General features: G+C 40.0%; 1 protein-coding gene across 3 annotated transcripts in view; it reads right to left on the bottom strand.

Moving 5' to 3' along the window:
* Window positions 1-19,575, bottom strand: part of LOC119779874 (transcription factor SOX-13-like) — a 66,255-nt gene extending 46,680 nt beyond the window's left edge. Inside the window, exons 1-2 of one of the 3 annotated variants that reach the window (XM_038279719.1) lie at window positions 19,068-19,575; window positions 9,352-9,437 (exon numbers count right to left, since the gene is read on the bottom strand). In XM_038279719.1, coding sequence (XP_038135647.1) covers window positions 9,352-9,395 — 44 coding nt within the window. In that variant the 5' untranslated portion in view covers window positions 9,396-9,437; window positions 19,068-19,575. Of the gene's footprint in view, window positions 1-9,351; window positions 9,438-9,980; window positions 10,093-19,067 lie in introns of those variants that run through there. The other 2 variants (XM_038279718.1, XM_038279722.1) reach the window with 2 other exon arrangements.
* Window positions 19,576-27,988: the final 8,413 nt, after the last annotated feature.

The following is a 27,988-nucleotide window of genomic DNA, read 5'->3' as shown; positions in this document are numbered from 1 at the left end:
TATCTCTGTTACAGGGATATGTACCTAAAGCTTTTAAGATTGCTGTAATTAAACCTCTGCTTAAGAAACCGTCTCTTGACCCAGATGACTTGGTCAATTATAGACCTATATCCAATCTTCCTTTCTTATCCAAAATTCTTGAGAAAGTAGTTGCCAAACAAGTCTGCGATCACTTCCACCATAATGAACTTTTTGAAGAGTTTCAGTCTGGCTTTAGAGCTCATCATAGCACTGAAACAGCTCTGGTGAAAGTCACTAATGATATTCTCATGGCCTCAGATAATGGACTTGTATCTGTGCTCGTCCTGTTGGATCTTAGTGCTGCATTTGATACAGTTGACCATAATATTCTTTTAGAAAGACTTGAATATTTTGTTGGAATTAAAGGAACAGCACTAGACTGGTTTAAATCTTATCTATCTGATCGAATTCAGTTTGTTCATGTTAATGATAGATCTTCAACACGCTCAAAGGTTACCTGTGGAGTACCACAGGGATCAGTGCTAGGACCAATTCTCTTTACTTTATACATGCTCCCAATTGGTAGAATTATTAGACAGCATGGGATTAATTTCCACTGTTATGCTGATGATACCCAGCTATATCTGTCTATAAATCCAGATGAAGCTAACCCATTACATAGATTACAGGCATGTCTTGAAGACATAAAAACCTGGATGACTCTTAATTTTCTGCTTCTGAATGCAGACAAAACAGAAGTTATAGTCTTTGGACCAGAGTCTCTGAAAAAGAAACAGATTAGCCAGTCACTTCATTTGGATGGGATTAAACTGATTTCAGATAATAAAGTAAAAAATCTTGGTGTTATTTTTGATCAGGACCTGTCATTTAAATCCCATATCAAAGAGGTTTCTAGAATTTCCTTCTTTCATCTGAGGAACATTGCAAAAATTAGAAATCTCCTGTCCAGGGGTGATGCTGAGAAACTAGTCCATGCATTTGTTACTTCAAGGCTGGACTATTGTAATTCTTTACTATCAGGAAGTCCACAAACTGTAGTTAAAAGCCTTCAGCTGATCCAAAATGCTGCAGCCAGAGTTCTGATGAAAATTAAAAAGAGAGATCATATCTCGCCTATCCTGGCTTCTCTTCATTGGCTTCCTGTTAAATCAAGAATAGAATTTAAAATCCTCCTTCTCACATATAAAGCCTTAAATGGCCAAGCTCCATCTTATATCAGATATCTGATTGTTCCTTATGTTCCTAACAGAGCACTTCGCTCTCAATCTGCAGGTTTACTAGTGGTTCCTAGAATTTCTAAAAGTAGAATGGGAGGCAGATCTTTTAGTTATCAGGCTCCTCTCCTGTGGAACCAACTACCAGTTTTAGTCCGTGAGGCAGACACCCTGTCTACTTTTAAGGCTAGGCTTAAAACTTTCATTTTTGATAAAGCTTATAGTTAGGGTGGCTCAGGTTATCCTGAGCTATCTCTATAGTTATGCTGCTATAGGCTTAGACTTTTGGAGGACATAGGGACCCCCATTTCATCATTCTGCTTCATTCTCTCTCTGTTCTCCTATTCTGCAGAATCTGTTAGTTCAATCTCTAACGTTCTGCTCTCTCTGCTTTTCCTCAGAGTAGCTTTGCCTCGTCTGTTCCTGTTTGGCTGTGACGTCATCCTGGAAAAAAACATCAGCTGTGCTGCTTCTATCAACACCCTTGTTAATAGATGTTGGAGATCGGCCTGTTTTCCAGTGTGGTCCTGTTTCTCTGACCGTGACTGAGTGGATGTGCTCTCTTCGTCCTCTGGCATGGGAGCTGCCTTGGAGCTCGTCTGCCTGGCTGTGTGTTTCCTGGACGGGGCCGCCTTTTACAGCTGCTTTTTGTATCTCTGCTTCTGTCTCCTTGAACCCCAGTCGGCCTCGGCAGATGGCCGCTCACACTGAGCCTGGTTCTGCTGGAGGTTTCTTCCTGTTAAAAGGGAGTTTTTCCTCTCCACTGTCGCTACAAGCATGCTTAGTGTGGGGGATTGTATTTGAGTCAATGAGTCAATGCAATCAACTGGTTTTCCTTAGATAGAAAACTTTGTATCAATTTGACTGTATGATCTGGTTGAACTGTAAAGTGCCTTGAGATGACATGTGTTGTGAATTTGGCGCTATATAAATAAACTGAATTGAAAACTGAATTGAATTAGGGCTGGGAATCGATAAGATTTTCACGATTCCGATTCTCTTATCGATTCTGTTAATAATAAACTTGGTAAGTGCACGGTGACATTCCTCTACCTTCTCCTGGGACATTCTATCTCTGCCTGCCTCGGTGAAAACAGAAGGCAGTGAACGGGAGCTGCAGCCTCTGATCCAGCCAGGCTACCCGTCTCCTCACAGTCATCTAATTCTAATGGAGAAGGCATCCGTTTAATGAAAAAGCATTACTGTACAATACCGGAAAATAATCTCATCTCAACCTGATTTTAATAAACGAGCGTCACCTTTCTCTCGCTCCCTGAACTGCGGAGCAACTTGGTAGTATGTTTAATAATCCCAAAGAGAGGTAGGAAACTGGTTTATTTCCAGAAATGGCATCTGATTTACTAAGAACCAGTGATATAAAACTAGTTACCACCAGAGTTCCCTTCCATGCTGGTCGTAACTTTAGATTCTCTCCGGAAGCATCAAAAACACGACATTCGATAAAATGTCTGCCATGTTGTGTGCGCAGGTGTTTCTGCATGTTGGAAGTATTTCCTCCTGCGGATGTTATTGCCACTTTGCAACGATTGCAAAGCGCCTTGTTGTCATCTTTCTCTTCCTTAAAATGAAGCCAATCTTTCAATCGCTTTGGGCGCTTTGGTTTTGCTTTTCTAGACTTACGCCTGGTCACGTTGTACTTGCTTTCTGAATGTCGTGTGCATAACTTAGATAAAAAACGTGACGTAAGTCGTGCGGCCCAGCGCTAGGCTCTGGCGCTGCCTGGAATCGTTAAGAGAATCGTTAAGCTAGCTGCCAAACGGTGCCATGGAGTTGGAACACACGGAACCGGTTCTAAACAGGAACTGGTTTTCCATTCCCATTCCCACCTCTGCTGGTCACATTAGGCTGGAAATGAGCATAAACCTCTTAAAATTGCTTCTTCAAGGAATCCTTGGATGCTAAGTTCACACCTAATAGCAGCAAAGCAGCATCTATTGCTTCACCTTTGATCCACTTTCTGCTGCTCCTGTTTTCAATGGCAGAGAAGCTTTGCTATACTTGCTGTGATCAGTGGGTGAAAAGGGGTTTTAATCTGTTTTGAAGTGAGAAAGTCCATCTGAAAACATTGTCTGTGCCGTCAGCTCATCCAGATTACCATGCTGCCTTCAAATAACCAGCTACCAGTTTTAGTCCGTGAGGCAGACACCCTGTCTACTTTTAAGGCTAGGCTTAAAACTTTCCTTTTTGATAAAGCTTCTAGTTAGAGTGGCTCAGGTTATCCTGATCTATCTCTATAGTTCTGCTGCTATAGGCTTAGACTGCTGGAGGACATAGGGACCCCTTTTTCCTCATTCTGCTTGATTCTATCTCTATTCTCCCACTCTGCAGAATCTGTTAGTTCAATCTCTAACGTTCTGCTCTCTCTGTTTTTTCTCATAGTAGCTTCATCTGGTCTGTTCCTGTTTGTCTGTGACTCCATCCTGGAGAGAAATATCAGCTGTGCTGCTGCCATCAACACCTTTGTTCATAGATGTGCCTCTGCATGTGGTCTACAATAAGATGTGTATGCCTGTGTTCATGCTAAATACTACATAGGGTCTTATTTTTCATGTTAAGCACAATAAACCTGTTGTTGGCACAACAAAATAGCCACATACAAATATATATATATATTAGTGCTGTCAATTGATTAAATTTTTTTAATCGCGATTAATTGCATCAATGCCTGAGTTAACTCGCGATTAATCGCATTTTAATCGCAAATTTTTTTTCTGATTGAAAATCATTTAAATACTCTCGATGACATACAAAAAATCCATACAGGCTAGGTTTGTGCCAATGTTCTTTTTTTTAATGAAAACAGGTCACAGACACTGATTTATGCCATAGAAACATATGGCAAGAAGATGGGGAGGCATGTAGCAAAAAATAACAAATATGTAGCCAAAAAAAAAGGCCCTGAAAACAGGCTGATGTAAAAGACAGTCTTTACAGTTAATACAGTCTTTTGAACAAAGACAAGCATTTTACCCTACTGCTATAAAATGTAGTACAGTTAACATTAGATGTTAATTAACCAAGATAATAATGAACAATTTTCAATCAATACATCAAAATCAATAGACCGACATCACTAGATGGAGGTAGTCTATGCTCTAGAAAGTTACTTTTCAGCCTCTTAACAAAAATGAGAACACACACACACCCACCCACCCACCCACACACAGACACACCCACCCACCCACACACAAACACACACGATACTGACCTGTGGCGTACACAGACAGCAACAGTGCCGTAGCAGATTCCATTTCACCTCAGTAATCTGTTTTCTCAGCGTATTTCAGGTTGCTACTAGTTACCAGACACTCAACTTGTTTGTTGGTGGTGGGGCTTAAAGAAAAGGCACTAGCGCTACCCAGTGTATGAGTGTCTTTTTTCCTTGAGGAGCTCCGCTCTCGAAGCCTATGGAAAATGCATAGACTGGGGGAAAATAGCCCCGCCTTCCCGCAGGCTGCAGCGGGATGTACTTGGAAAATTGTACCATAAAACCACATAGCGTTAATCTCACGTTAAAAAAATTATCGCCGTTAAAATGGCCTCGCGTTAACGCGATAATAACGCGATAATTTTGACAGCACTAATATATATATAAATATATATTTAAGAACCTTGGGGTTCCTAAAAAAAAGCAAAGGTTTATAGTTCCAAGTTCAGGCAGCAACATTTTCCCTTCTGGCAGTTAAGTTGGTAGTTATTGTCGTAGTATGTTGCATTAATATATAGCCTATAAACAATTATTGCAAGAGTTGCTCAATCAGAGTCACGCCTGCAGTGCTCAGGTCTCGAACACAAGACTGAAGTATACTAAGTGCTTTTGGAGATTGTCAGTCATCCAGGTCAGAGTCATTTAAAAAAATTAAAGTTAAAAAAGCAATCGACTGGACTTTGTTTCCATGTTTCCAGGAAGCTTTTTCAATTCAAAATGTCAGAAATAGCGAAATAGAGTTCCAGGTTTTATCCAGCAGCCCAACAAAGCCTTGTAATGGCTTAGATAACATGCACATAGAAGCTGGAAAACCAGCTCCACCCCATTAATGATGGGAGCCGTTGATGTCGTTATTGGCCTGAAATACCCGATACTGGCCCATTCCTCTGAAAAGTTTTGTCCAGAGGAGGGCGCTCTTCTGTGTTGGTCCATGCGTCTGTGGAGAGGTTGTTTGGTTTCTCCAATATAACGATCAGAGCATTCCTCACTGCATTGACCTGCTGACACCACTCTGCTCAGATTTGGTCTTTAGGATGAACTGGTCTCTGTTTCAGGGTCTGTTTGGTTTGAAATGTTCTGGGATTTTATGTTTAGAGAAAATCCTCATTAGTTTTTCAGAGCCTCCAGCAAAATTTGGATTGTGATGTTTTTGCATAACTTTAACTTTTTGCAATAAAGTAAACTAAAGTATAAGATAACTAACAGGGAGCAAGCATGAAAAAGAAGAGGCAATTAAAGGTTGATAAAGTGAGAAACAAAGCAGGATGCTTCATGGTTTAGATCTGTTGTCTGTGGGAGGATACGTGTTTCTGATATGTGCACAATAATCAGCTTTACATGTCAAACTAAAGCGACATGCCTCCTGCGTTTAAACCCCGGCCACAGCACTTTGCCTCCCGTTCACCGTCTTTCTGTAAAGCTTTCTAAATAAGATGTATAAATAGGCAGACGACACAACTGCCCCCCCTTCACAAAGGAGGAAATAAAGAGAGGAAAGCAGACTCTGGCTTTAGTCACAGTCTCTTTTATTCCGCTGCTTTTCAGAAGCGCAGGTTAAAAAGCAGTCATTTCTTTCTTTTCATGCCTTCCTCTCTCTCATCCCTCTTTCTGTGGCTCTCTCCCTCTTTGCCTTCTCTGAAACAGGTCGTCTATTGTGGCAGCTAGCGAAAGGCTACTGTGGCATTTATCAGAGAGGGGGGGGGGGGATAAAACACAGTCCCAATAAAGAGATAGAACAAGAGAAAGAGAAGAAAGGATGTGGATGAAGGCCACTTTTTTCTCCTCTTCCTTCACAAAGCTCCCCCCCCCACCAACACTCACCCACTCCTTTCCACCCCCTGCTCCTTCAGGCTACCTCAGACAAAGGAGGCCCCACTCTCACAATGCGCCCCCCCCCCGTTAGCCCGGCACACTTTATATCCGCACTCTATTTACTGCGGCTTCTAGAGAGCAGCCTGAGCCGCGTCACGGCCGTGTGTGTCGCTGCGTCTCTTCAGGAGTTTGTTAGCCTTGGGTTGGAGGTGGGGGGGGGGGGGGGGGGGCAGAATATGTTTGCTGAGGGTCTCTACAGACCAAGGGGCCAAGGCTCTGAGACGTTACTATGGAAACCCCTTTGAGCAGCAGCACAACAGGTGATTCTGATGAGGGCCTGTTGGTCTCAACATTGACAGGGGGGGTACGCTACCGACGAGCTAGCGCCGCGGATCTTAACCAGCTCCAACACCCTGGACACCATGTTCAAAATGGCTGGCTGCCCACGCTAATCATGACATAGTTTATCTCACGCACAACCTTGCTAAGTTGACACGCTCCGCTGCCATGACAGCACAGAAGCTCCGCTTCAAAAACATCGAAAAAGAAAAACCCAGAAAGGAACAAGGAATAAAATATACAGAAAAAGAGCAAAAAGTAAAGCAGCAATATTCAGTTTTAATCAAACTGCATCACAGCTGCTTTAACTTAGCGGGTTAATCTGCCCGGATACTAATCACCACGGTTCCAACCAACACATTCAATTCATCAATTTACTTTAATCTGTAGATAATAACAGAAAATAACCTAAAACTAAACAATCTTATTCATTTCAAACCACAAAACCGACATTAAAAAACAAATCATTGCAACACGCTTTATCCATCCAGGAAGCATTAATCATATAAACATAAGAAATTAATGCCACTGATTAAAAAATTGTAAAAAAAAAAATTTTCTTTCAATAAACTTAAACAGTCTTCAGCCAAACCTGTTTAAATTTGATCAGGTTCTATAAGAAACCAACACTAAACCTCTCTGGTGCATCAATAACGTTAACAACGTTATATTTTTGTTGCTTCAGCCTCATTTTGTTAAAACTAACCACTGACTTCTAGTTGTCTAAAGATTCCCGCTCTAATTTAATTTATACATTTATTAAAATTATTTAATGATACTAAACCGCTCTGTAATAAAAAGTAATCATTAAAGACAAAACCAACTTTTTTTTTATATTTAACCATCAGTGGGTAAAACTCTAAAAACTGAAATTGAGCTTAATATTTTCTGTCTATATTTTAAATATAGAATATAAATATATTCAATCTTTTAGTTCTATTACTGGAGAATATTATTTTATTTTAATAAAAAAGAAAGTGGTTACACTCTTAGGTTTCTCACTGATGGTGAAAATTACTTTACTTCTTTAATCTTCCACTTTTCAGGTGTTTTATTTTCCCCTAAACGATAAAAAACTGTTGATTTCTATATTCTACAAAAACAAATTTATACAGCTTTTTTTTTTCAGTAAAATATATGACTGCGCTTTAAATCTTCACTGAAAATTAAAATTAAATGTATTTGCTGAAATTTAAAACCGAACATTTAAAACAACCTAAACTACCATTGCCTATATATTATTTTACATTTAAATATTGTTACATAGCAAAAGCATTTTTCTATTCTTTGCTCTTTATGCTCATTTATTTACATCATGCCTGTGATGCATGGATCTAACATAAAAATGGCAAGAAAAAAAAACATCAAATGTAACAGGATGTTTTTCTGTTTTCTGATTTGGATTTTAGTGGAATAAAAATGTTGGCTGTTTTTTTTTTGGCCTAGTTTCTCCCGTTAAACAGACGTAAAGCAGCTGCAGTTTAAAAACTTTATTGCACCTATTGGTTGGTTGGGTTTCTTTAACGCTTCCATACCATGACTCTCCGTGCTTGTTGTACTTTTGTTGCGCTTTTCTGGCTACATTTAATGATGTTTAAACTTAAAGAGAGGAAAACAGCAGAATTATGAGCGCATTGAAGGCTAGATTATGCTTTTCCTTTACAAAACCTGTTTCTGTTATAAATTACTTTTTTGGGGGGGGGACTTCAACTATGCAAAGGGAAATAAATACATTTTTTATTAATCTGAAACTTAGTTTTAAAGCTTGGTAAACCTTAAAACAGCCAAGTGCAGGATTGAGTTTCAGAAAAGTGAGAGCATCATTTTCTGAAAAGTCAGCATTTCCAATTCTGGGTATGAGAGACGATATATAAAGAAGTAAAAAAAAAAGGAAGAAGAATCATATTCTATGCATCACAATTAAACATTATTAGAATTTGTATAAGACAGTGTCCCTGTTTCCTCATGTTAAACAAAAACCTAATACAAATAGGCTCATAATGGCTGCGTTTTGCTTTATATTTCAGAGATTTAAAAAAAAAAATGCAAATCCTACTAGTAGGCCAGTGTACAGCAAACAAACGGTCTTTGGACACTTGCAAATAACAGTATGCAAACACGCACAACAAACAGGTACGGAGTGTTATATCAAAAAGAAAAAAAAATCCAATAACGGGTTGGCGGCAACAGAACAGCGCTCTGTGAGCTGAAGGGAAAGTCATGTAAATGACCCAGGAAACTGGTTTGTTTTTATTTGTACGTCCCGAGCTCGGGCATCAATAGAGTGTTTGTGAATTCTCTTACTGTGCACAGAAATAAACAAATCGGCTGGAAAAAAGGATGGCAACAGGCCGATTATACCTTTATCATCCGACGATGCAGACAAAAAAACATCTGTTCATGTGCAGGACACTGATGGTGATGCAAATCTGTTGGTTAACCCCGAAAGTAGTAAAAGCTGTTGAAACATGTCAAAAGAGGTTTTTGTTAAAGCGGCTAGATGCCGCCCCCCCCAGCGGTGGCATCATCTGAAGCCCTTAAAGCCAGAGGTCCACTCATGACAAACCTGGATACGCTTTACGTCTTTGCAGTAAAGCTTATTTCACCAAGGCATCCCAAAAAAAACAAGATAAAAATGCTAAAACCAGCGACATGCAAGTATAGAGACCTGCTCAATCATGCCCCGTCAACCAAACAATGCGGGGCCATTATGTGATGTGCATTATGGGAACAATGAGACAAAACAAACTTGCCGTCATGGTGCTTGAAACTCACCGCGTACTTCCCATTAAAAGCTTCTCTCTCAGCCGTCTGTGCATTTAGTGGAACACACCTTGGTCCTGTAGGAGCTTGTAGGCGCACTGGATGGGCACACACACAGACAATACAAGCGTGCAAATTCAACAAGTTCAGGAAAGTTCAGAAAAGTTTAGAATCTTCCTTAAAAAAAAAATAATAAAAAGGGATTAGCAGGTGATGAAAGTAGCATGAGAAATGCAGCGCTGCATTCAGGAATGCTTCCGCTCTTTATTCTTTACAACTGATTTACAGCTGTGGATAAATCGCCCGCAGTGGCTGGCCGTGCAGGCTTCACTCCTGCATTATTTGCGCACTTATTGTGTGCTTAACACGGACGACTTGCTGCGAATTCAGAGCACAGCTGGAAGAATGTAAATGAACTGCATGTGTGACACACAATGAGCCTGTTTATTTAAACGGCCTGTCTAATCTTCTGCCATTTACTCAGGAGGCACTAAAATAAGGTCATTATTGTGAAGCTATACAGTGTTTAAGATGGTCTAACTGCACATCTACAGCAGACAGTAATGCATGAAAAGTCAGGAGGGAAACAAACACGCTTAAAAAAAAACAGCTTGTTCAGTGTAACGCCTGAAAGCTCTTACCTTGAAAGGTTGTGGACGCTTATGGGGTTGAGAGTGAGTGCACGGCTGCGTTTTGTCTGAAAGTGGACCATTACAAGCAGAAGACTTACACCTCATCATCCAACCAGCACAACCCACCGTGTGGCCTTTCACTGTGGGTGTGTGTGTGTTTCCACCCCTCTTCTTTCACAACAGGTTGAAAAGTATCATCAAAAAGTGGTTTGACAAAGAAGAGAGGAGTTAAGATGTGAAAACAAACATTTTTTAGCTCCATGTGTTTTAAAGCAACAACGCAAGTTATTAGACCCTGTTAACCTCAAACTGGGGCGCTGTGTGTGTTTGTGTGTGTGTGTGTGGGGGGGGGTGTTAGGAAGATTGTAAGGGCCCTTGAGGCGGGCCCCAAAAGTAGAGAAAAGATTTGTCCCGCTATACTTTTCAAATGTATAAAAATAAAATCCCTTAATGAAGGGTTAACCCTAACCCTTAGTCAATTATTTTCGTGTTCTCCCTCATTTTTAAAGAGTAAACAGCGAAACAAACATGAATAAATTGTCCAAATTCCCCGCCCTGCATCACATCACTTCTCCCCGTCTGTCACCGGCGCTTCGCTCGGGCCTAAGAACCACGCGTGCCTCATTTTAAATAGTGATAATGAATAAAACAAACCAATGCATCTTTATAGCAGGTTAAAAAACATACTTTTTTCTGGGTGGGGCCCAATATCAATGTCTTTCACGGGGCCCCAAATTCCTGGCAGCGCCCCTGACCTCAAAGGTCCAATCTTAAGAGTTTCCAAAGAGACAAGAAACTCTTCTAAATGGCTCAAAAATACAGTAAACCATCTTCTTCACATTGCGTGAATGTTTTGGAATTGTTTCTAGATGTTGGAGCTTGGCCTGTTTTCCAGTGTAGTCCTGTTTCTCTGACTGTGACTAACTGGATGTGCTCTCTTCATCCTCTGACATGGGAGCTGGCTCGGAGCTCGTCTGCCTGGCTGTGTGTTTCCTGGACGGGGCCGCCTGTGGAGCTGGTTGACAGTTGCCTTTTGTATCTATGCTTCTTTTTCTATGTCTTCTCCTGTCTCCTTGAACCCCAGTGGGCCTCAGCAGATGGCCACTCACACTGAGCCTGGTTCTGCTGGAGGTTTCTTCCTGTTCAAAGGGAGTTTTTCCTCTCCACTGTCACTACAAGCATGCTTAGTGTGAGGGATTGCTGAAGAGTCAATGAGTCGATGCAATCAGCTGGTTCTCCTTAGATAGAAAACTTTGAATCAATCTGACTGGATGATCTGGTGAACTGGAAAGTGACCTGAGATGACATGATGTGAGTTGGAGCTATAGAAATAAACTGAATAGAATTGAATTGACGTTTGTGTAAAAGAAGAAGTAGAGCTTTTAGGGTCACAATGGTTCAACATGAGGAGAATCGACGGTTAGATGATGCAAAAAAGAGTGAAGAATTAAAAACTTGCATCTCTTATCAAGAACGTAGTAAAGAATTAGTGAACTAGTTTAATCACACTTCCTCAACTTTACAGAATTAACTGAAGAGAAAGACTTTGTCCACCTGTGAAGGCTGAGAGGAATCTTACAATAACTTCATCAAACTGCTAGGAAGCTCTTGAGCAGAGCATCATTAGCTAAACTTTGGGTGGAGTTATGTGCCAGAGTGCCAGAGATAGATATTCTGTCTGCAATATTCAAAGATTTTGCTAGAGCAGTTCCTGCCCGGCAATAATAAATATAAACAACAACAACAGATTATAGCTGAGAGTTAAGGCTTTTAAAATGTCTAAAACATGTCAGCAATGCTATAGAAAGTTGCCTTATATGGAGAGAATAAGTTGCAGCCATTAACCCACAAAGGAAGAGTTTAACACCTGCCTCAATGTTAAAGTTTGTGGAGACAATTCGAAAAGCCCAACTTCCACCAGAGAGCAAAACCATCTGAAAACACACAGAAAGACAAAACAGTCGATACTCTGCGTTTAACGAAAGGAAAACCCACAATGGTTGCAGCAATAACTAGAATCTGACTCAAGTAATGGGTAAAGATTCTATAAAATGACCAAAAGTCAGACGTTGCTTTTCAGCCACACTTCAACAGAATGAGTTTAACAAATAAATGAATAAAAGAGGCCTGGATGAAAATGATGGTACCCCTAAAAAAACTGAAAACAATGTGACCAAAGGGACATGTTCAATTAAGGTGTGTCCACTAATTAGCATCACAGGTGTCTGCAATATGCCATTAAGCTACGTTCACACTGCAGGCTTTCATGCTCAATTCCCTTTTTTTTAAAATCCCATTTTTTTTGCATCGCTGTTCTTATTTCCAAACTAATGTACGTGTATGTGATGATCTCCCGTGTGAACTGCATTCATAGAGATTAAGTGTCGCACATGCGCAGTAGAGGACGCAATGACATCACAAGCCAGCGTGCTTCAAGTTTACGGAAGATGATTGGTAGTGTTGGTGCACTTCTTTCCCAACCATAAAAACTCAATCTTTCAGAGATGGTTAAAAAAAGAAAGACTGTTCTCCGCACCATCGTCCACCATGTTTGATGTTTTTCTTTTTGCTTCTGCATAGCAAGACCGAGAATTGTGGAGTATTGATGGGGCTCAGGTCGGATGAATGCGATATATTTTTTATATTTTTTTATATAAAAAAAAGATCAGATTCGTATCGTATTCAGGACGACAGAGCCAAGCGGGCTGGGTCGCATTGGAAAGAATCAGATCTGTGTTGTTCAGAGAGTCATGAAAAGATCAGATCCAGGTCACATATGGGGGAAAATAATGAGATTTGGAAAACTTCAGGCTGCTGGGTGAACGTAGCCTAAGAAGGACGCGACAAAATCATAAAAAAGCCAGCATGGAATTCGCCAAACTCTATGTTGGCAAAACATAAAGCAATATATATATATATATATATATATATATAGATATATATATATATATAAATATATATATATATATATATATATATATATATATATATATATATATATATATATATATATATATATATATATATATATATATATATAAATATATATATATAAATATATATATATATATATATATATATATAAATATAAATATATATATATATATTTATATATATATATTTATATATATATATATATATATATATATATATATATATATATATAAATATATATATATATATATATATATTTATATATATATATTTATATATATATATATATATATAGATATATATATATATATATATATATATATATATATATATATATATATATATATATAAATATATATATATATATATATATATATATATATATATATATATATATATATATTGACTTGAGAAAATAATACTGCACTGCAAAAAAATGTAAATCTCAATAAGTCAATTTTTCTCAAATTAAATAAAAATTTAATTGAGCAGGTAAATGAGACACTACTTTAAGGCTTAACTACGAATTCCATTAGCAGATCAACTTATTTACCCACTCAAATTCAGGGGCAATACACAATTTTAAGAATGTTTTATTAATTTTAAGATTGTTTTTGCAGTTTGTCTCTACTGTTAAGCATGGAGGAGAAATTGTTATTTTCTGTTAGACAGTTCCAAGGATGTGGAAGACCTCCTGCCTTGTTCCAGGACCAAAGAAGACTCAGCCAACAGTCCTCAATGACGATAGACCTGTTGCCCTGACAACCACATCATGAAGCTCCTAGAGAGACTTCTAATGGTTGACCTCAGCAAGCAAACCAGAAGCTATCAGGACCACTGATGTTCCTAATAAAGTGGCCAGTGAGTGCATGTTATTAGTGTAAAGCTACATGAAAAAAAACAAAAAGCTTCACCTGAGAAGAAGCTCCACCTCCTTTCTAAATACCAATGGACACTCGAAAAATGAAATTAAGTCAATCTTTTTGAAATGAATGCATTTTCCATTGATTTAAGCAGATAAATAAGAACATTTCCATTGGAATATGTCTATTTACTTTGCAAATAAGAAAATAAATGTATGTCTTATGTCTTATTTTAAAGGAAAAGTCCGGTCAGCGAGGAATAATCAATGGATCATTATTTATACCTAAAACTAATATGTTCACAGTGATTTAATGAATTTAGCGTTAATCAGTAAAAAAAAAAAAAAAACTATAATTTTCTTCACAATCACTGAGTCTGGGAGCGGCCATTTTTTGGCAAAATATAGTAGCCCCTCCCTCCTGCCATCTTCCAGCAGTGACGTCACGGTGCGGTAAGCCTAGCGCCATTCTCCCCGCTTTACAAGCTAAATAAATGGGAACTACTAGACACATCTGCAATCAACAACAATTATTGAAGATTTCCAGAGGACTTCACCACTGAAATTCTCCAGAGCTATAGTGAAACTGACAATGCCCACGTGCATGGCAGCTGGATGCTGGAATACATCGGGTAAAAGTGGAAAAAAAAGAGTTATTCCACCTTTCTGATTCCTGATCCTCCACGGACGGGTTGGTCGTTGAATCGCCAACTTGAAGAGGGAGGATTTGCCATCAAACTTCTGGCCAGAGAAAAAACCCGTAATATGTAGCCAACATTTGGAAGAAGAATGTTTTCAAGATGACTTGGATAATAGCGCGTTGTGACAAACACCAGATACAGCACTGGGACTTGATCAACAGCCGATACCGCACCGTGACGTCACTAACCAGTAGGTGGCAGTAGTGTTCTTGGACAAACATTGATGCCTCCAGTAAAGCACATTCACATGAAAATTACTCTGAATTAAAAACACTGATCATTTATTGAACAGGATGGAATAATTTCAGATTTAAAGAACTTTCAGAAGTTTCTATTCTGAATGTGAGCGGACTTTTCCTTTAAGGCCTTCCTATTAAAATTAAGTAGAAATACAATTATTTTAGGAATTTGTTTTCAGTTTTTGTCGATCAGTTTTTGCAGTGTTGATTTTATAAGATTTATTCTGAGTTTTTTTAGGTGAAACTTATGGCCTTTTTCTGTCTATTTCTGCCTGTTATTCATTCCTTGATTATTTAAGTTTCTGATTACAGGTTATGATTGTTACCAAAAACGTCCAACTGCTTTGTTTTAAAAAAAAATTCATCTGAATACTGAATGATGAACACATAAATGTCTGTTCACACTCAGCGAGGCTTCAAGACTGTGACAAACCCATCAGAGAGATAAGACGCCTGGATCAAGCAGCCAGGCAGCGTTGGGTCCAGTCGGCCAGCCGAGTGTTTCGACATGGGCAGTTCCAGCGATGCTTCCGACAGAGACAATGCAGCGAGAGGTGCTTCTTTTAAAAGATCACAAGGCCTCCCTGAACCCTTCATTGTTCTGCCTGATTGGCTCGGCCTCACACAGCGCTAAAGGACACACACACACACACACACACACACATCCATAGACACACTATTATTCTCTATTGTGCTGAGTCTCTGTAGACTCTTGGTTCAATAGGATTCAGAGAACAATGTGAAGAGGATACAGGAGGTCAGAAGGAGAAAGGAAAAAACCTTTTGTCTGCTCTGCTGCCCTTATGGAGATGGACTATATGGAACGCTGCACACACAGAAACTAATACTCCCATGTACACTTATTTAAGCTTAATGCATCAAATCCAAAAGATCTAGTTTAGACACAAAAAGCTGAGCTATAAATAGTGAACAACTATAAGCTTGGTGCTAAAGTTTCATTTAGTTATCAGGCTCCTCTCCTGTGGAACCAACTACCAGTTTTAGTCCGTGAGGCAGACACCCTGTCTACTTTTAAGGCTAGGCTTAAAACTTTCCTTTTTGATAAAGCTTCTAGTTAGAGTGGCTCAGGTTATCCTGAGCTATCTCTATAGTTCTGCTGCTATAGGCTTAGACTGCTGGAGGACATAGGGACCCCTTTTCATCATTCTGCTTCATTCTATCTCTATTCTCCTATTCTGCAGAATCTGTTAGTTCAATCTCTAACGTTCTGCTCTCTCTGCTTTTTCTCATAGTAGCTTCATCTGGTCTGTTCCTGTTTGGCTGTTAGGGTGCAGCTACCTGATATTCATTCAGTTTGCAAAGTTTTATTCTTTCAGGTTTATTCTGTTGGATTAACTTTCTAATCCGATTGTGATTTTAATGTCTTTCAGCAAATGTGAAAAAAATACTCAAGATGAGTTGAAACATATGAAGCTTTAGTAACTGATCTATTGCCAATGTTTGAAATGCCAACTACAGCATTACACCTGCATTCTCAAAGTGCATCCTTAGCTAAATTAACCGTAGAAAAATAGGTAGCCATTAGTGGTTTTGTTAAAAAGGTGTTCCTTGTACTATTATTTCTGTTGGAAGACATCCCAAGCATGCTCAAATAGGCAGATATGCGGACTGAAAAGACAACATCTCTATTCGACAATACTCCTATCATGGAATTTTATTTACACATCCAAAAGTGTCATGTTGTCCTTGTGACTCGCGTTAAAATCGCCTTGACCCACTAAATTACGTGACACCACTGAATGAATTGTACCGACGTCAACACACCACGCCAGTCACTTCTGAATTAACAAGCAGAAACAACTCTGTAAACAATGGAGAGGAATTTCCATGTTGCTCACCATTGTTTACTTTCCTGATTTCTGTCACAGTGGTGACATCATCAATGCTAACCCAGACTGGAATTTTAACATTTCCATCAGGCTTTGCTAATGTGATACTTCAAAATGTGCATAAAAATCAATGAAGCCAATCTTTCAGGGTAAATCTTGGATAGGTAGAGCAACGTTAACACATATTTATAGCACATGTTACTCTGATCATTTTACCATCAACCTGAAAGTTTTTGGACAGAACTCCCACATGCATGGAGGGATGAGCTCTTTTCAAAAGCCCAGCCACCTTCTCACTGATAACCACTGTGCCTCTGTTGTCATAATCAATGAAAACTAATGAAGTTATTTCTAACTGATGAAGGCGCTCTAATCACCCTGACATGGAACTGATGTATTCCCTCATGCACCAATATAGCAGTTTTTCTCCCAGAAAAGAGGTGTTGGAGCTGCAGCACAGCTGCTGTACTTTACCAGCTAAATGTTCTAAGATTCTAACTCTGCTAAAACCGCAGTAATTACAATGAGGTTCATCAGCTTTAGGTAAACACACCTGAGGAACAGCAGGCAGATCCAGCCGCTAAGAGCTAAGAGGCAAATCACTGACATTGGCTGAGAGGGAATCACCTTTCCCTCCTCCATGAACCCGTTCACCTGGGAAAGCAAACCTCCATTAAGGGGGTGGGGGGGGGCATGCCTAACCACTCCTTGAGATTAGCTTTTGTGTGGATGCCGGCTGTATAATAGTCAGTCTGTGCCAGTGTTTACAGAAGGATGCTTCCTGTCTTTGCTGCTTTTTATCCCATTATTCATGTCAAGATCCAGAATCCATCTTTTCTAGATCTCACAGAGAAATGGATGGATGGATGGATGGATGGATGGATGGATGGATGGATGGATGGATGGATGATAGAAGAATGGATGATGGATGGATGGATGGATGGATGGATGGATGGATGATAGAAGAATGGATGATGGATGGATGGATGGATGGATGGATGGATGGATGGATGGATGGATGGATGGATGGATGGATGGATGGATGGATGGATGGATGATAGAAGGATCGATGATTGATGGATGGATGGATGGATGGATGGATGGATGGATGGTTGATGGTTGGATGGATGATGGATGGATGGATGGATGGATGGATGGATGATGGATGGATGGATGGATGATGGATGGATGGATGATGGATGGATGATGGATGGATGGATGATGGATGGATGGATGATGGATGATGGATGGATGGATGGATGGATGGATGATGGATGGATGGATGATGGATGGATGATGGATGATGGATGGATGGATGGATGATGGATGGATGGATGATGGATGGATGGATGGATGATGGATGGATGGATGATGGATGGATGGATGGATGAATGATGGATGGATGGATGATGGATGGATGGATGGATGATGGATGGATGGATGATGGATGGATGGATGGATGAATGATGGATGGATGGATGGATGGATGGATGGATGATGGATGGATGATGAATGGATGATGGATGATGGATGATGGATGGATGGATGGATGGATGGATGATGGATGGATGGATGGATGGATGGATGGATGGATGGATGATGGATGGATGGATGGATGGATGAATGATGGATGGATGGATGGATGGATGGATGATGATGGATGGATGGATGGATGGATGGATGGATGATGGATGGATGGATGGATGGATGGATGATGGATGGATGGATGGATGGATGAATGATGGATGGATGGATGGATGGATGGATGGATGATGGATGGATGGATGGATGGATGGATGGATGGATGGATGGATGATGGATGGATGGATGGATGGATGATGGATGGATGGATGATGGATGGATGGATGATGGATGGATGGATGGGTGTACAGTATTTTATTTTCAGTCTAAAGCTTCTGCAGAGCAAACAGGAAGTAGAATTTTCAATTTTCTTCTTTCTTTCATGATACAGAGAAAAACAAACAGGAAGAATAAAGGAGCAGAAAGATTGAAAGAGAGTGACAGGAAGAAAGGTCAGGGACTCCCAGCTGATGGACTGCTTTGTGTGCAGCAACATCCCCCCACCACCCACCAGGTGAAGCTTTTTACACATCTTTAACACCTGGATGAAGTGACGTCACTTCCTTAGCAAACTTAAACTCAGTCTTTGCTGGATGATGAACACAGTCAGCCTAAACTACTAATCATTAAGATTAGGATTACAGCCAATCAGAATAGAGATCACTTTGCGGCTTATTTGCATTGATTAACAGCACTGACATCATCATCATCATCATCCTCAGTCACAACGATGGTCATTATTTCCTCTGAGCTGATAACCGCTCAGCGTCTAGGAGGGGATGGTCTAAGTTTTTAGGCTTCAGCTGGAAGGGGTGTAAAAAAACACCTTTCTAGATTAAAACACTCAAAACCCGCAGGTACTGACTTTCAGTAGTTTTTAAAAGTTCCCAGGTGCGCGTGCAGCAGTGAGATCTGAGGGGTCCACTCACCGGTCCGCTGCGCTCTCCGCCAAATCCGAGGAAGAAAATGAAACCAAAAAAAAAAAACTTCCGTCCCGCTCCTCCTCAGCCGCTGCTCCTCAGCCGCTCCTCCTCAGCCGCTCCTCGGTGCAGTCTCGTGGGCCGCTGGAGGCGCGCAGAGAGGCGCTGTGCCTGCAGCCGGTGCGTAAATGTTTTGGAGCAGCTTTCCATCCGCTGCTGTGAGGTTTTCCAAACAGCTCACCTCCCACTTAAAGGGAGAGGGGCAGATTTCCAGGTGGCGCAGAGTGGACCCGAAACAAAACGCTGCTGTAACGGAGGAGAGGCGCTCAATAATCCGCCTTTCTTCTCATAATTACTCCAAGATCGAGCAGCGCGATCGATTCCATGAACATAACCAGAGCCGCTGGCTTTTTAGGACACACTTCAGTTTGCTTTCCAACCAGACTGAAGATCACCAACATAATATCTGCATTAATCCTAATCCTTCATCAGCAGCAGGAACCTTCAACTCCAGTAAAGTCCTAAAACCTGACCGTGACCCTCTACCAGCACCCACCCCCAGAACCCTGACAGCTTCTTATTAGGGCTCTTTGGGAAGGGTGGCAACAAACAAGGGGCAGCAGACCAGACAAAAAAAAGGGATTCTTACGGTTTTCTGTTATTATTTAATATCAGTTTATTTCTATAGCACCAATTCACATCAAGTCATCTCAGGTCACTTTATAGAAACAGATAAACCAGATCATCCAGTCAGATTGGTTAAAAGTTTTCTATCAAAGGAAAACCAGCTGATTGCATCTTTGACTCTATGGCTGAATCCAAAACACTGATCTCTGTTTATTCCCTGGATTGCTGATCGCCCGTTGGTAGTAGGGGGGTGAAGTGAAGCCACCGGCTGCCATATTGGTACTCCCTGATGTTCTCATTTTCAGGGGGACTTAGGACTTTTAAAATAAAGATAAATTCATCACTTTGACACAGACTGGCTGTTTCAAAGCATCAGTACATTAACTTTAACTTATGATAAATAAATCAGCCCATCACATTGCAGAGTCATTATTAACCTGACTCCGCCAGATGGATTTGCTCCGTTCCAGTAATTTTGGGAAGGGGCGTAAATACTGGTTAGCTGATTGGCCTATGTTGGTGATAGACGGGCCAAATAAACCAATCAGATCAACGAAGCATATGACGTACTAACAGAACGACGACGAAGAGGAGCCAATTGATAGATCAAACTCTTGCTGAAACCAGTCGGGAGAACAGCAAAAACATCTTTTCCTCTGAGAAAAGCCTCCAGAGCAGTGTTTTGCTCTTCTTTCAGTGAAGAAATCCTCTGTAATTCCGATAAAACTTGCTCGATAGCCACGCTAACGCTAGTTTCATCAGTTGAAGCCGCCATGTTCTTTAGACTGAACTGTCGCGCTTCTCGTTGCGTCACACCTCAACCCGCCTCAAAGCCAACGCTGATTGGACGTTCGTTTGGTGAACGGCTCCAAATTTTCTTCAACAGAGTCTCCAGACTGATCTGCGAGTGAAACTTTAAATGCACGCGAGATCAGGATGGTCTCAAGAGGCTAAGTCTTTATGAAGTCAATGAAGTCTATAAATCATGTAATATAACATATTATACAATCCATCACAATAAAATTAATATGTTAATGGAGCAGAATAATACAGATGAGCCAAAAGTGCTAAATTGATGATGTTCATGTAATATACATGCATTTATTACATTGTTATGCTAATTACATCTTACATATAATTTCAAGATTTTACATAAAGACTGAATTACATGTTCATGTCTGTTAATGCTGTAGTATTTTTCTATTTGCGGGTTGTGCATCATTTCATATACTTTCTACTGTGTCTGTGCATCAGGCTTCAAAACGACATTATCTGTCCTTCAAAACGGGCAGAAAGAAGTCGGCCGCATAACACAGGGTCTTCCAGTCCAAACAGACCACGATGCCGCGATGCCGCGCTACGACGTAATTAATCTGGCTTTCGGTGGACGCAGCCGCTGGCTCCGAACTTAGCTAATGACTAATTCATTTTGATAAAATGTCCTCTTCTACCACACATTATACCATGTTTCTTAGATATATTCAAATAAAGGGCCTTTAAGAAGTTTTTTAAAGTTTAATTTCTGAATTGCATTTTTTATTTTTTATTGTCTGTTTTCAGTGGTTTGTTTGCATCAATAGATTAACACTCTCTCAGCATCCTGTTCATATTGTAGTAAAGCCTCGGACAGATGTTCAGCAAGATTAAGTATTCAAAAAATATTTAAATGAAAGATTATTTATTTTTTCAATCAATTAATGTTTTTACTAAGGATCTGGTTTATATATTGTATTGTCAATGGTTTGGTTCCATATGAGCTGATTATTCTCTCCCACTTCTAGTCACTTCCACATTGCAGAGCTAGTATCAGGTAGATTTGCCCTTTGCTGCTCTGTTTACCTGGATTGCAGCATTTCTCCTTTGCAGCGTTCATCATTTATATTTGTCTTATGTGTCTGTGTTAGTCAAGCCTCATTTTTGTCATAACAAATGTTTTTATCTGCCGCCCATTTACCTACTGCACCCGTCAGTCACTATTGGGCACACAGATAATAAGACAACATGATGAGAAACCTCCACATGAGGCGGCTAGATTGTTTTTAAAGTTCTTTGGTGTAGATCTGCAGCCATTTATGGCCACATTTAAAGGAATCAATGCTGGAGAAGGGCTTGAAAATTGAAATTCCTCAGATAAAAAAAAAAAGCTTTGTTAGGTTCAAATTACCAGAAATGATGCTAGTTTGAAAACTGCAGATGACAAAATGTTAAAGATGCAATTCTTTCCAAATGTCTGCATCTCAAAAGTTAAAAAAAGTAAAGAAATCAAGCCAAAAAAGCAAGAACTCATTAGAAGAGGTGAGGTTGTGTGAGGAAGAAGAGAAGGAGAAGGAATGGAGAGAGAGAGAGAGAGAGAGAGAGAGAGAGAGAGAGAGAGAGGTGGACCCTGGACGAGGGGAGCTGATGTGCCATTTCTAATCCCTCCCGTTCATGGCTTTGTGCCGTGGCCCAGCAGGAAGTGGGAGCTGGGTAGACAACAATTAACAAAAGAGCTGTGAAGAATACAATTAGCCATCAATGGCCAACCGCAGGCCTTTGTCATGTCTCCATGGAGACGGCACAACACCACTATACCAAGATTACAAAACCCCTTTTCTTCATTTCTCTGTTATTTTTTTCCCCTCTTGGTCTTCCTTTCTCCTTTATTCCTTTTCTTTTGACCACTCTTCTTTTCTTCCTCTTTCAAAGTGATGTTCTGATTTTCCCACTTAGTCTTTCTTCTCTGTTGTTCTCTGACATACTTGTACGCACAACTACACATGTTAACATCTGTGTTCTTTTAGACAGGTTAGATGCTGTCAGTCCTTGTTAGCTGTTTGACTAAAACTCTTGACAAGGAAAAACTCATTGGTGACTTTTTGTGTTTTCCTCTCCCAGTTTATGAGGATTCATGTTGAGTGAACTTATTCTATAGCCTCTTTCCCTCTGAAATTAGTGCTTTACCTCTTAAACATGGTTTGACCCGTTAACAAGTAGCCGGTCTAACCCCTCGCTGGCAGCTTTGTGGCATCTGCCCACCCCTTGCATGTTTTCTAAGCCAAAACAAGGCTTTGTTTTAATCTACTCTATAAAGAGTAAACTCAACATTGTTTCTGACATTTTGCATTGAAAAAGTTTCCTGGATGGGAAGAGAAACGTCTTCAAACTTTGAAGCAAAGTCAAGTGAATTGTTTTTGTTTTTTTTTACTTTTATGGAATAGATAGGCGGAGGCCTTACTGCATGGAGGTTCCGGCTCGGCCAGCAAGACTGACACGAGGTCTGAGTCAGTCTGGAAACGCTAAGACTCTCTGGTCTAAAATAGAACAGACCAATCACAGCACAGGAGGCGAGAGCTCCTGCCTGCTCCAGAAATACTCATAATACAGAAGCACTTTCAATCCGATCATTCCAGCTCTGCTTCAGGAGAAGCTCTCCCATCTGAGTGTGCCTGACTCCAACCGCCGGTGGATTATAGACTTCCTGTCTGACAGGAAGCAGCAGGTGAAGCTGGGAAAACATGTCTCTGACTTCCATCTCATCAGCACTGGTTCCCCCCCAGGGCTGTGTTCTTTCTCCTCCGCTCCTCTCCCTGTACACCAACAGCTGCACCTCCAGTCATCAGTCTGTCAAGATTCACTCTTTACTCCATCCAGACAGTGTCTTATCCACAACCAAAATCTAATAAATTAGCAAAGATTCCCAAAGGAGTAAATCATGATAATCTAATAAAAATAAAAATAACTCCAATTGGGGGAAAAGTGTGGTCTGTTTAACATAAGATCTCTTTCCTCTAAAAGTCTGCTAGTTAATGACTTGATTTGTGATAATCACATTGACTTGTTTTGCCTTACAGAAACCTGGCTGCAGCAAGAGGATTATGTGAGCATAAATGAGGCAACTCCTTCAAGCTATTTAAATTTTCACATCCCCAGAAGTTCTGGGCGAGGAGGAGGAGTAGCAACAATCTTCCAGTCTGACTTACTGATTACTCCCAAAACAGTTAATACCTACAACTCTTTTGAACATTTAACTCTTAATTTCTCTGATCCAAATTTCAAACAAGAAAACCTCTTCTTTTTGTAACTTTGTATCGTCCACCAGGTCCTTTCTCTGAATTTTTAGATGAGTTTCCAGAGTTTTCCTTTTTTCTTATTTGGTATTAAATACTGACAGGGTCATCATAGTGGGAGATTTTAACATCCATGCTGACATTAAAGACGATAGCTTTAGGCCCCGTCCACACGAAGACGAACCCTGGCCTAAACGCACAAATTTTTCACCAAACCAGCCTCTCATCCACACGAAGCCGGCGTTTCGGGGGTCTGTAAACGATATTTTTTTTATTCAGCCTTCAGAGTGGGAAGATTCTGAAACGCCGTTTTCGCGTTTCCATCTTTACGCTCTAACCGCATTTTTTTTTTTACACGCATGCGTCATAGCGTCGCCTCTAAACACGCATGAGAGCAGCCTATCTGGTGCCTATCTCCAGCTGAGAGGCACCAGCAACCCTCACCCCCCAGCTGGGATAAAGCGTGACGAAAAATGGATGGATGTAAAATAAGCATGAGGTAAAAACTTCTTAAGTCTTCACCAGTGGATGCAGGTTGTGTGTTCATTTTTATTGTAAGATAAAGTTTTACAGATCTGGTGGGACTTGGATGCAAGGGCGTAGGTTTGATTTGAACTTTGGTAGGGACACTATTGTTCTGGTGTCATTGGTGCTATGCAATATGCATGCCCTTTTTTATGCTCGATGTGAGCATCCGTACTGATAAGAGGAATTCATTGTTAAAAGAGAAAAGTAACATTTTGCTCCATTAATAAAAATGTTATAAGCTCTACACTCATTAGATGCTGTTTATCAATGTTTGAAGTATCACCGGCTCTGATGAATGTGGAATTAGGACTGTTTTCCACTTTGAAAACGGTTTGATTTGAACGACTAAGAGAGAAGGTAAATACAGTATTTTCTTTTGAAGATATAGAATTGTGCAGAGTTAAACCCCACTCTTATATTTTTACCTACTATTCTCTCTCTGTATCAAGCAAAATAATACATTCATTAAAATATTAACTTCACTATAAAAGTGGAACATCTGGGCTGTAGTTACTCTGTGTCGTCCATTTCATGTATTTCATCTGGGGCTGAAAAAAATGAATCATATTAATTGATTATTTTAATAATCGTCAACTAATTTAGTACGTGATTCATCATTACCTGGAGTATAGAGACTTTAAAACATACAGTAATATAAATGTAAAATGTGCCTTTCCCCACAGAGCAACCCACTTAGATCAGTTATTATATCAAAATTGTAAAAATAAAAACAAAAAAATGAAAACAGTAATATCAACTTAATATCGGTAAAAAGGAAATCCTCACATTTTCTTTTTTAGTTGGCTGTGGCTAAGAATCAGAAATGTTCATAGCTTACAGCCTTTATTTGCCCATTTTTCCAGCAGTCTTCAGAACTCCTGGCTGACTCAGAATATTTCGTTTTATAAAAGAAAAAAAAAGGTTTTTGTTTTTTAGTGAACATGATATTCATTTTTTTTTTTATTGGGACTAGTTTTGTAGCCTAATATTAATTGTAGTAACCGCTGCATTCTATTGTGAATACATTTTCAATGTTGTGCTCCAAGCACACGCGGACTAGAAAACAGCCAATCAGAGAGAGAGAAGGCGGAACCTAAGGCATAACAACCAATGAGAGTTGAGTTAAACAGCGCAGCACATTTCCATGCGCTGCTACATGAAAGGGACAGGAGAGACCAGGCAGAGGAGCTGCGAGAGGAAAAGAAGCCACTGCTGCAACAACTACTGCTGTAAATTATAAACATGTTGCTCACATCCAATTATTGGTAGGGACAATTAGGTCGGTTCAAAATTTTGGTAGGGACATGTCCCTATGGTCCCTATGCAAACCTACGCCCATGCTTGGATGCTTTTTTTTGTATAGGTGTGAAATTCTTTATTGAAGCCTTTTTTTTCAGACGTCAACATGCAGTTTTGTTAATAATTCAAGAACACAATAAAAATTCACAAATAAATTACTGCTTTGCAAACTGAAACAGTTGTGCCACCTTTTTTAAAAAGCATATGTGATTGTTTCTACCAGAAGGTGAACAATGGAGAGAAACTGCATTTTACCGAATGACTACTTTCAGCCTGCCATCATCAACAAAATACTTCGAAGCTTTGTTCAAATCATGTTGCGTTCCCCCTCTATGGGCAGCAGCAGCGCGGCTCATGTTTCTGAAACAACAGCTGTGCCATTAGTGATCCATTGTTTGGAGATAGCAGCTGAGCTACAGTCAGGCTTATCCCAGGCAATCATTTTTTATAGATACTCAGCAGTGCTGACAGCAACAACACAATACTTCAAACCTGGCATATTAAACTGGTAACAGCACTGATGTTACAAATCTATTATTTGAGATATATTTGGAGATCATTAATAATCAAAGGAAGGTTAGTTTTACACATTTGGTAATCAAGTTAAAGCTAGAAAGAATTCAATATATGGCACAGGTCTAGAATTATGCTAAATCTAATACTTTTTTCTATACACATTTTAAATTGTAATTAATAATAATGGTAGGTTCAACTTTATCTGTCAAAGTTTAGGAGTACGGCCTTAAAGAATGGACCATAGTATAGATGCGTCGATACTTCAGGAAGCAGTATGGCCACTTGATGCTACGCATTAGCAAGGCCGCCATATTTAATGCCTACAAAATACAGTAGCTCTGGCCATTAAAACATAACTAAACAGACTCAACTTTATAAAACACAAATGAAGTCTTTTTCCCCTTTTTCATCATTCCGCTTCATTCTCTCTCTATTCTCCCACTCTGCAGAATCTGTTAGTTCAATCTCTAACGTTCTGCTCTCTCTGCTTTTTCTGGATTACTTCTTGTTTTAAAGCTGTATTCCCGATGGTTTTGCCAAAGCAAACTTAGTGATTTAATCACTTCTTTAAAAGTTTTGGGTCAATCTCTGGATCAGATATTCATTATTTTATTTCCAGACTGTTTATCATATTGACCATATGATTATTAAAAAGAAAACACGGCTTTAGCTTTTCTTTAATATAAAAATCACTAGTTATTCCCAACTTTTCCTGGTATGTATCATGTGTAAAAAGGAGAGAATAAAATACTGGGATATAGGTTGTTGATCTGCTAGCAAACCTGCTATAATTAATGTGAGAATTTGGATGTATTGAAGTGAATTTTAATCTGGAAAAACTCACATGGAAAGAAAAATACAATTAGAAGAAATTTATTGATACAATAACTTTAGTCTTTGGCGCTCAGACCTCAGAAGGAAACATAGCTCTGAATTTTGATAGATATGCATGAACAGGAGTAAAGAACAGGGCTGTTTCCCCCCCAGGCCTGAACCTGGTGGTGGAGTGGAGATGGATGGAGTTGGTCAGTCTGTAGACTGCTGGTTGGAGAGACGGTCTGCTGAGCTTTATGGGGAGATCCAGTGGACTGCATGAGCTGATACTAGGGCTTCACTCAGGGACCTGGAAGATGGAAGTCCAGCTTGGATAAAACAGGTTGAGAGAACCTGTCCATGATGAGCAAGCATGAAGCGACAGTGGAGAGGAAAAACTCCCCGTTGGGAAGAAACCTCTGGCAGAACCAGGCTCAAAATGGCGATCTTTTGCCTGACCGGTTTAGATGAGAGGAACGCAGTAAGAGTCCAGGAGGAATGACGCCCTGATGAAGCTTTAGCTACGAGGGTGGAGGGGGGGTTGCGGAGGGGGAGGGGGGTGTTGGTTGATTTGGGGTCATCTGAATGTAGTCGGACATAGAGCGACCACCACCTGCACTTTGGGTAGCAGACTGAGATGTGGATTGCAGACCTTTTGAGATGAACTCTGGATGCTGATTGGCCCGTGATGTTATTTGGGGGAGTGGCCCAGTGGTTAGAGCAGTGCACTTTGCTCTGAGAAGGTTGGAAGTACCTAATTCCATCCCCACAGTCTGCCACTCTGGGTCCCTGAGCAAGACCCTTAACCCCACCCTGCTCCCCGGGCGCCGTACAATGGCAGCCCACTGCTCCCCAAGGGGAGGGGTTAAATGCAGGGAGGGAATTTCTCCATTATGGGACAATAAAGGAATTTACATTATTTTGACATGTTAGATTATATTGATTTTCTAGTGAAATCAATGCAATCACTCTTAGAGGTGGAAAGCTAACAACTAGAGTCTGACTAACTCTAGCTTATGCTATAAGCTAGCTATGCTATAAACTCTCATATTTGTTAAAGACAGGATGCCATTAATACATTTTACTCATTGCTCATAAAAA

Source organism: Cyprinodon tularosa, unplaced genomic scaffold, assembly GCF_016077235.1.
Source record: "Cyprinodon tularosa strain WSP-4 unplaced genomic scaffold, ASM1607723v1 ctg152, whole genome shotgun sequence".
Classification (NCBI taxonomy): domain Eukaryota; kingdom Metazoa; phylum Chordata; class Actinopteri; order Cyprinodontiformes; family Cyprinodontidae; genus Cyprinodon; species Cyprinodon tularosa.
The sequence above is the reverse complement of the archived record's forward strand: the minus strand, read 5'-3'. Positions and strand labels throughout refer to the sequence as shown.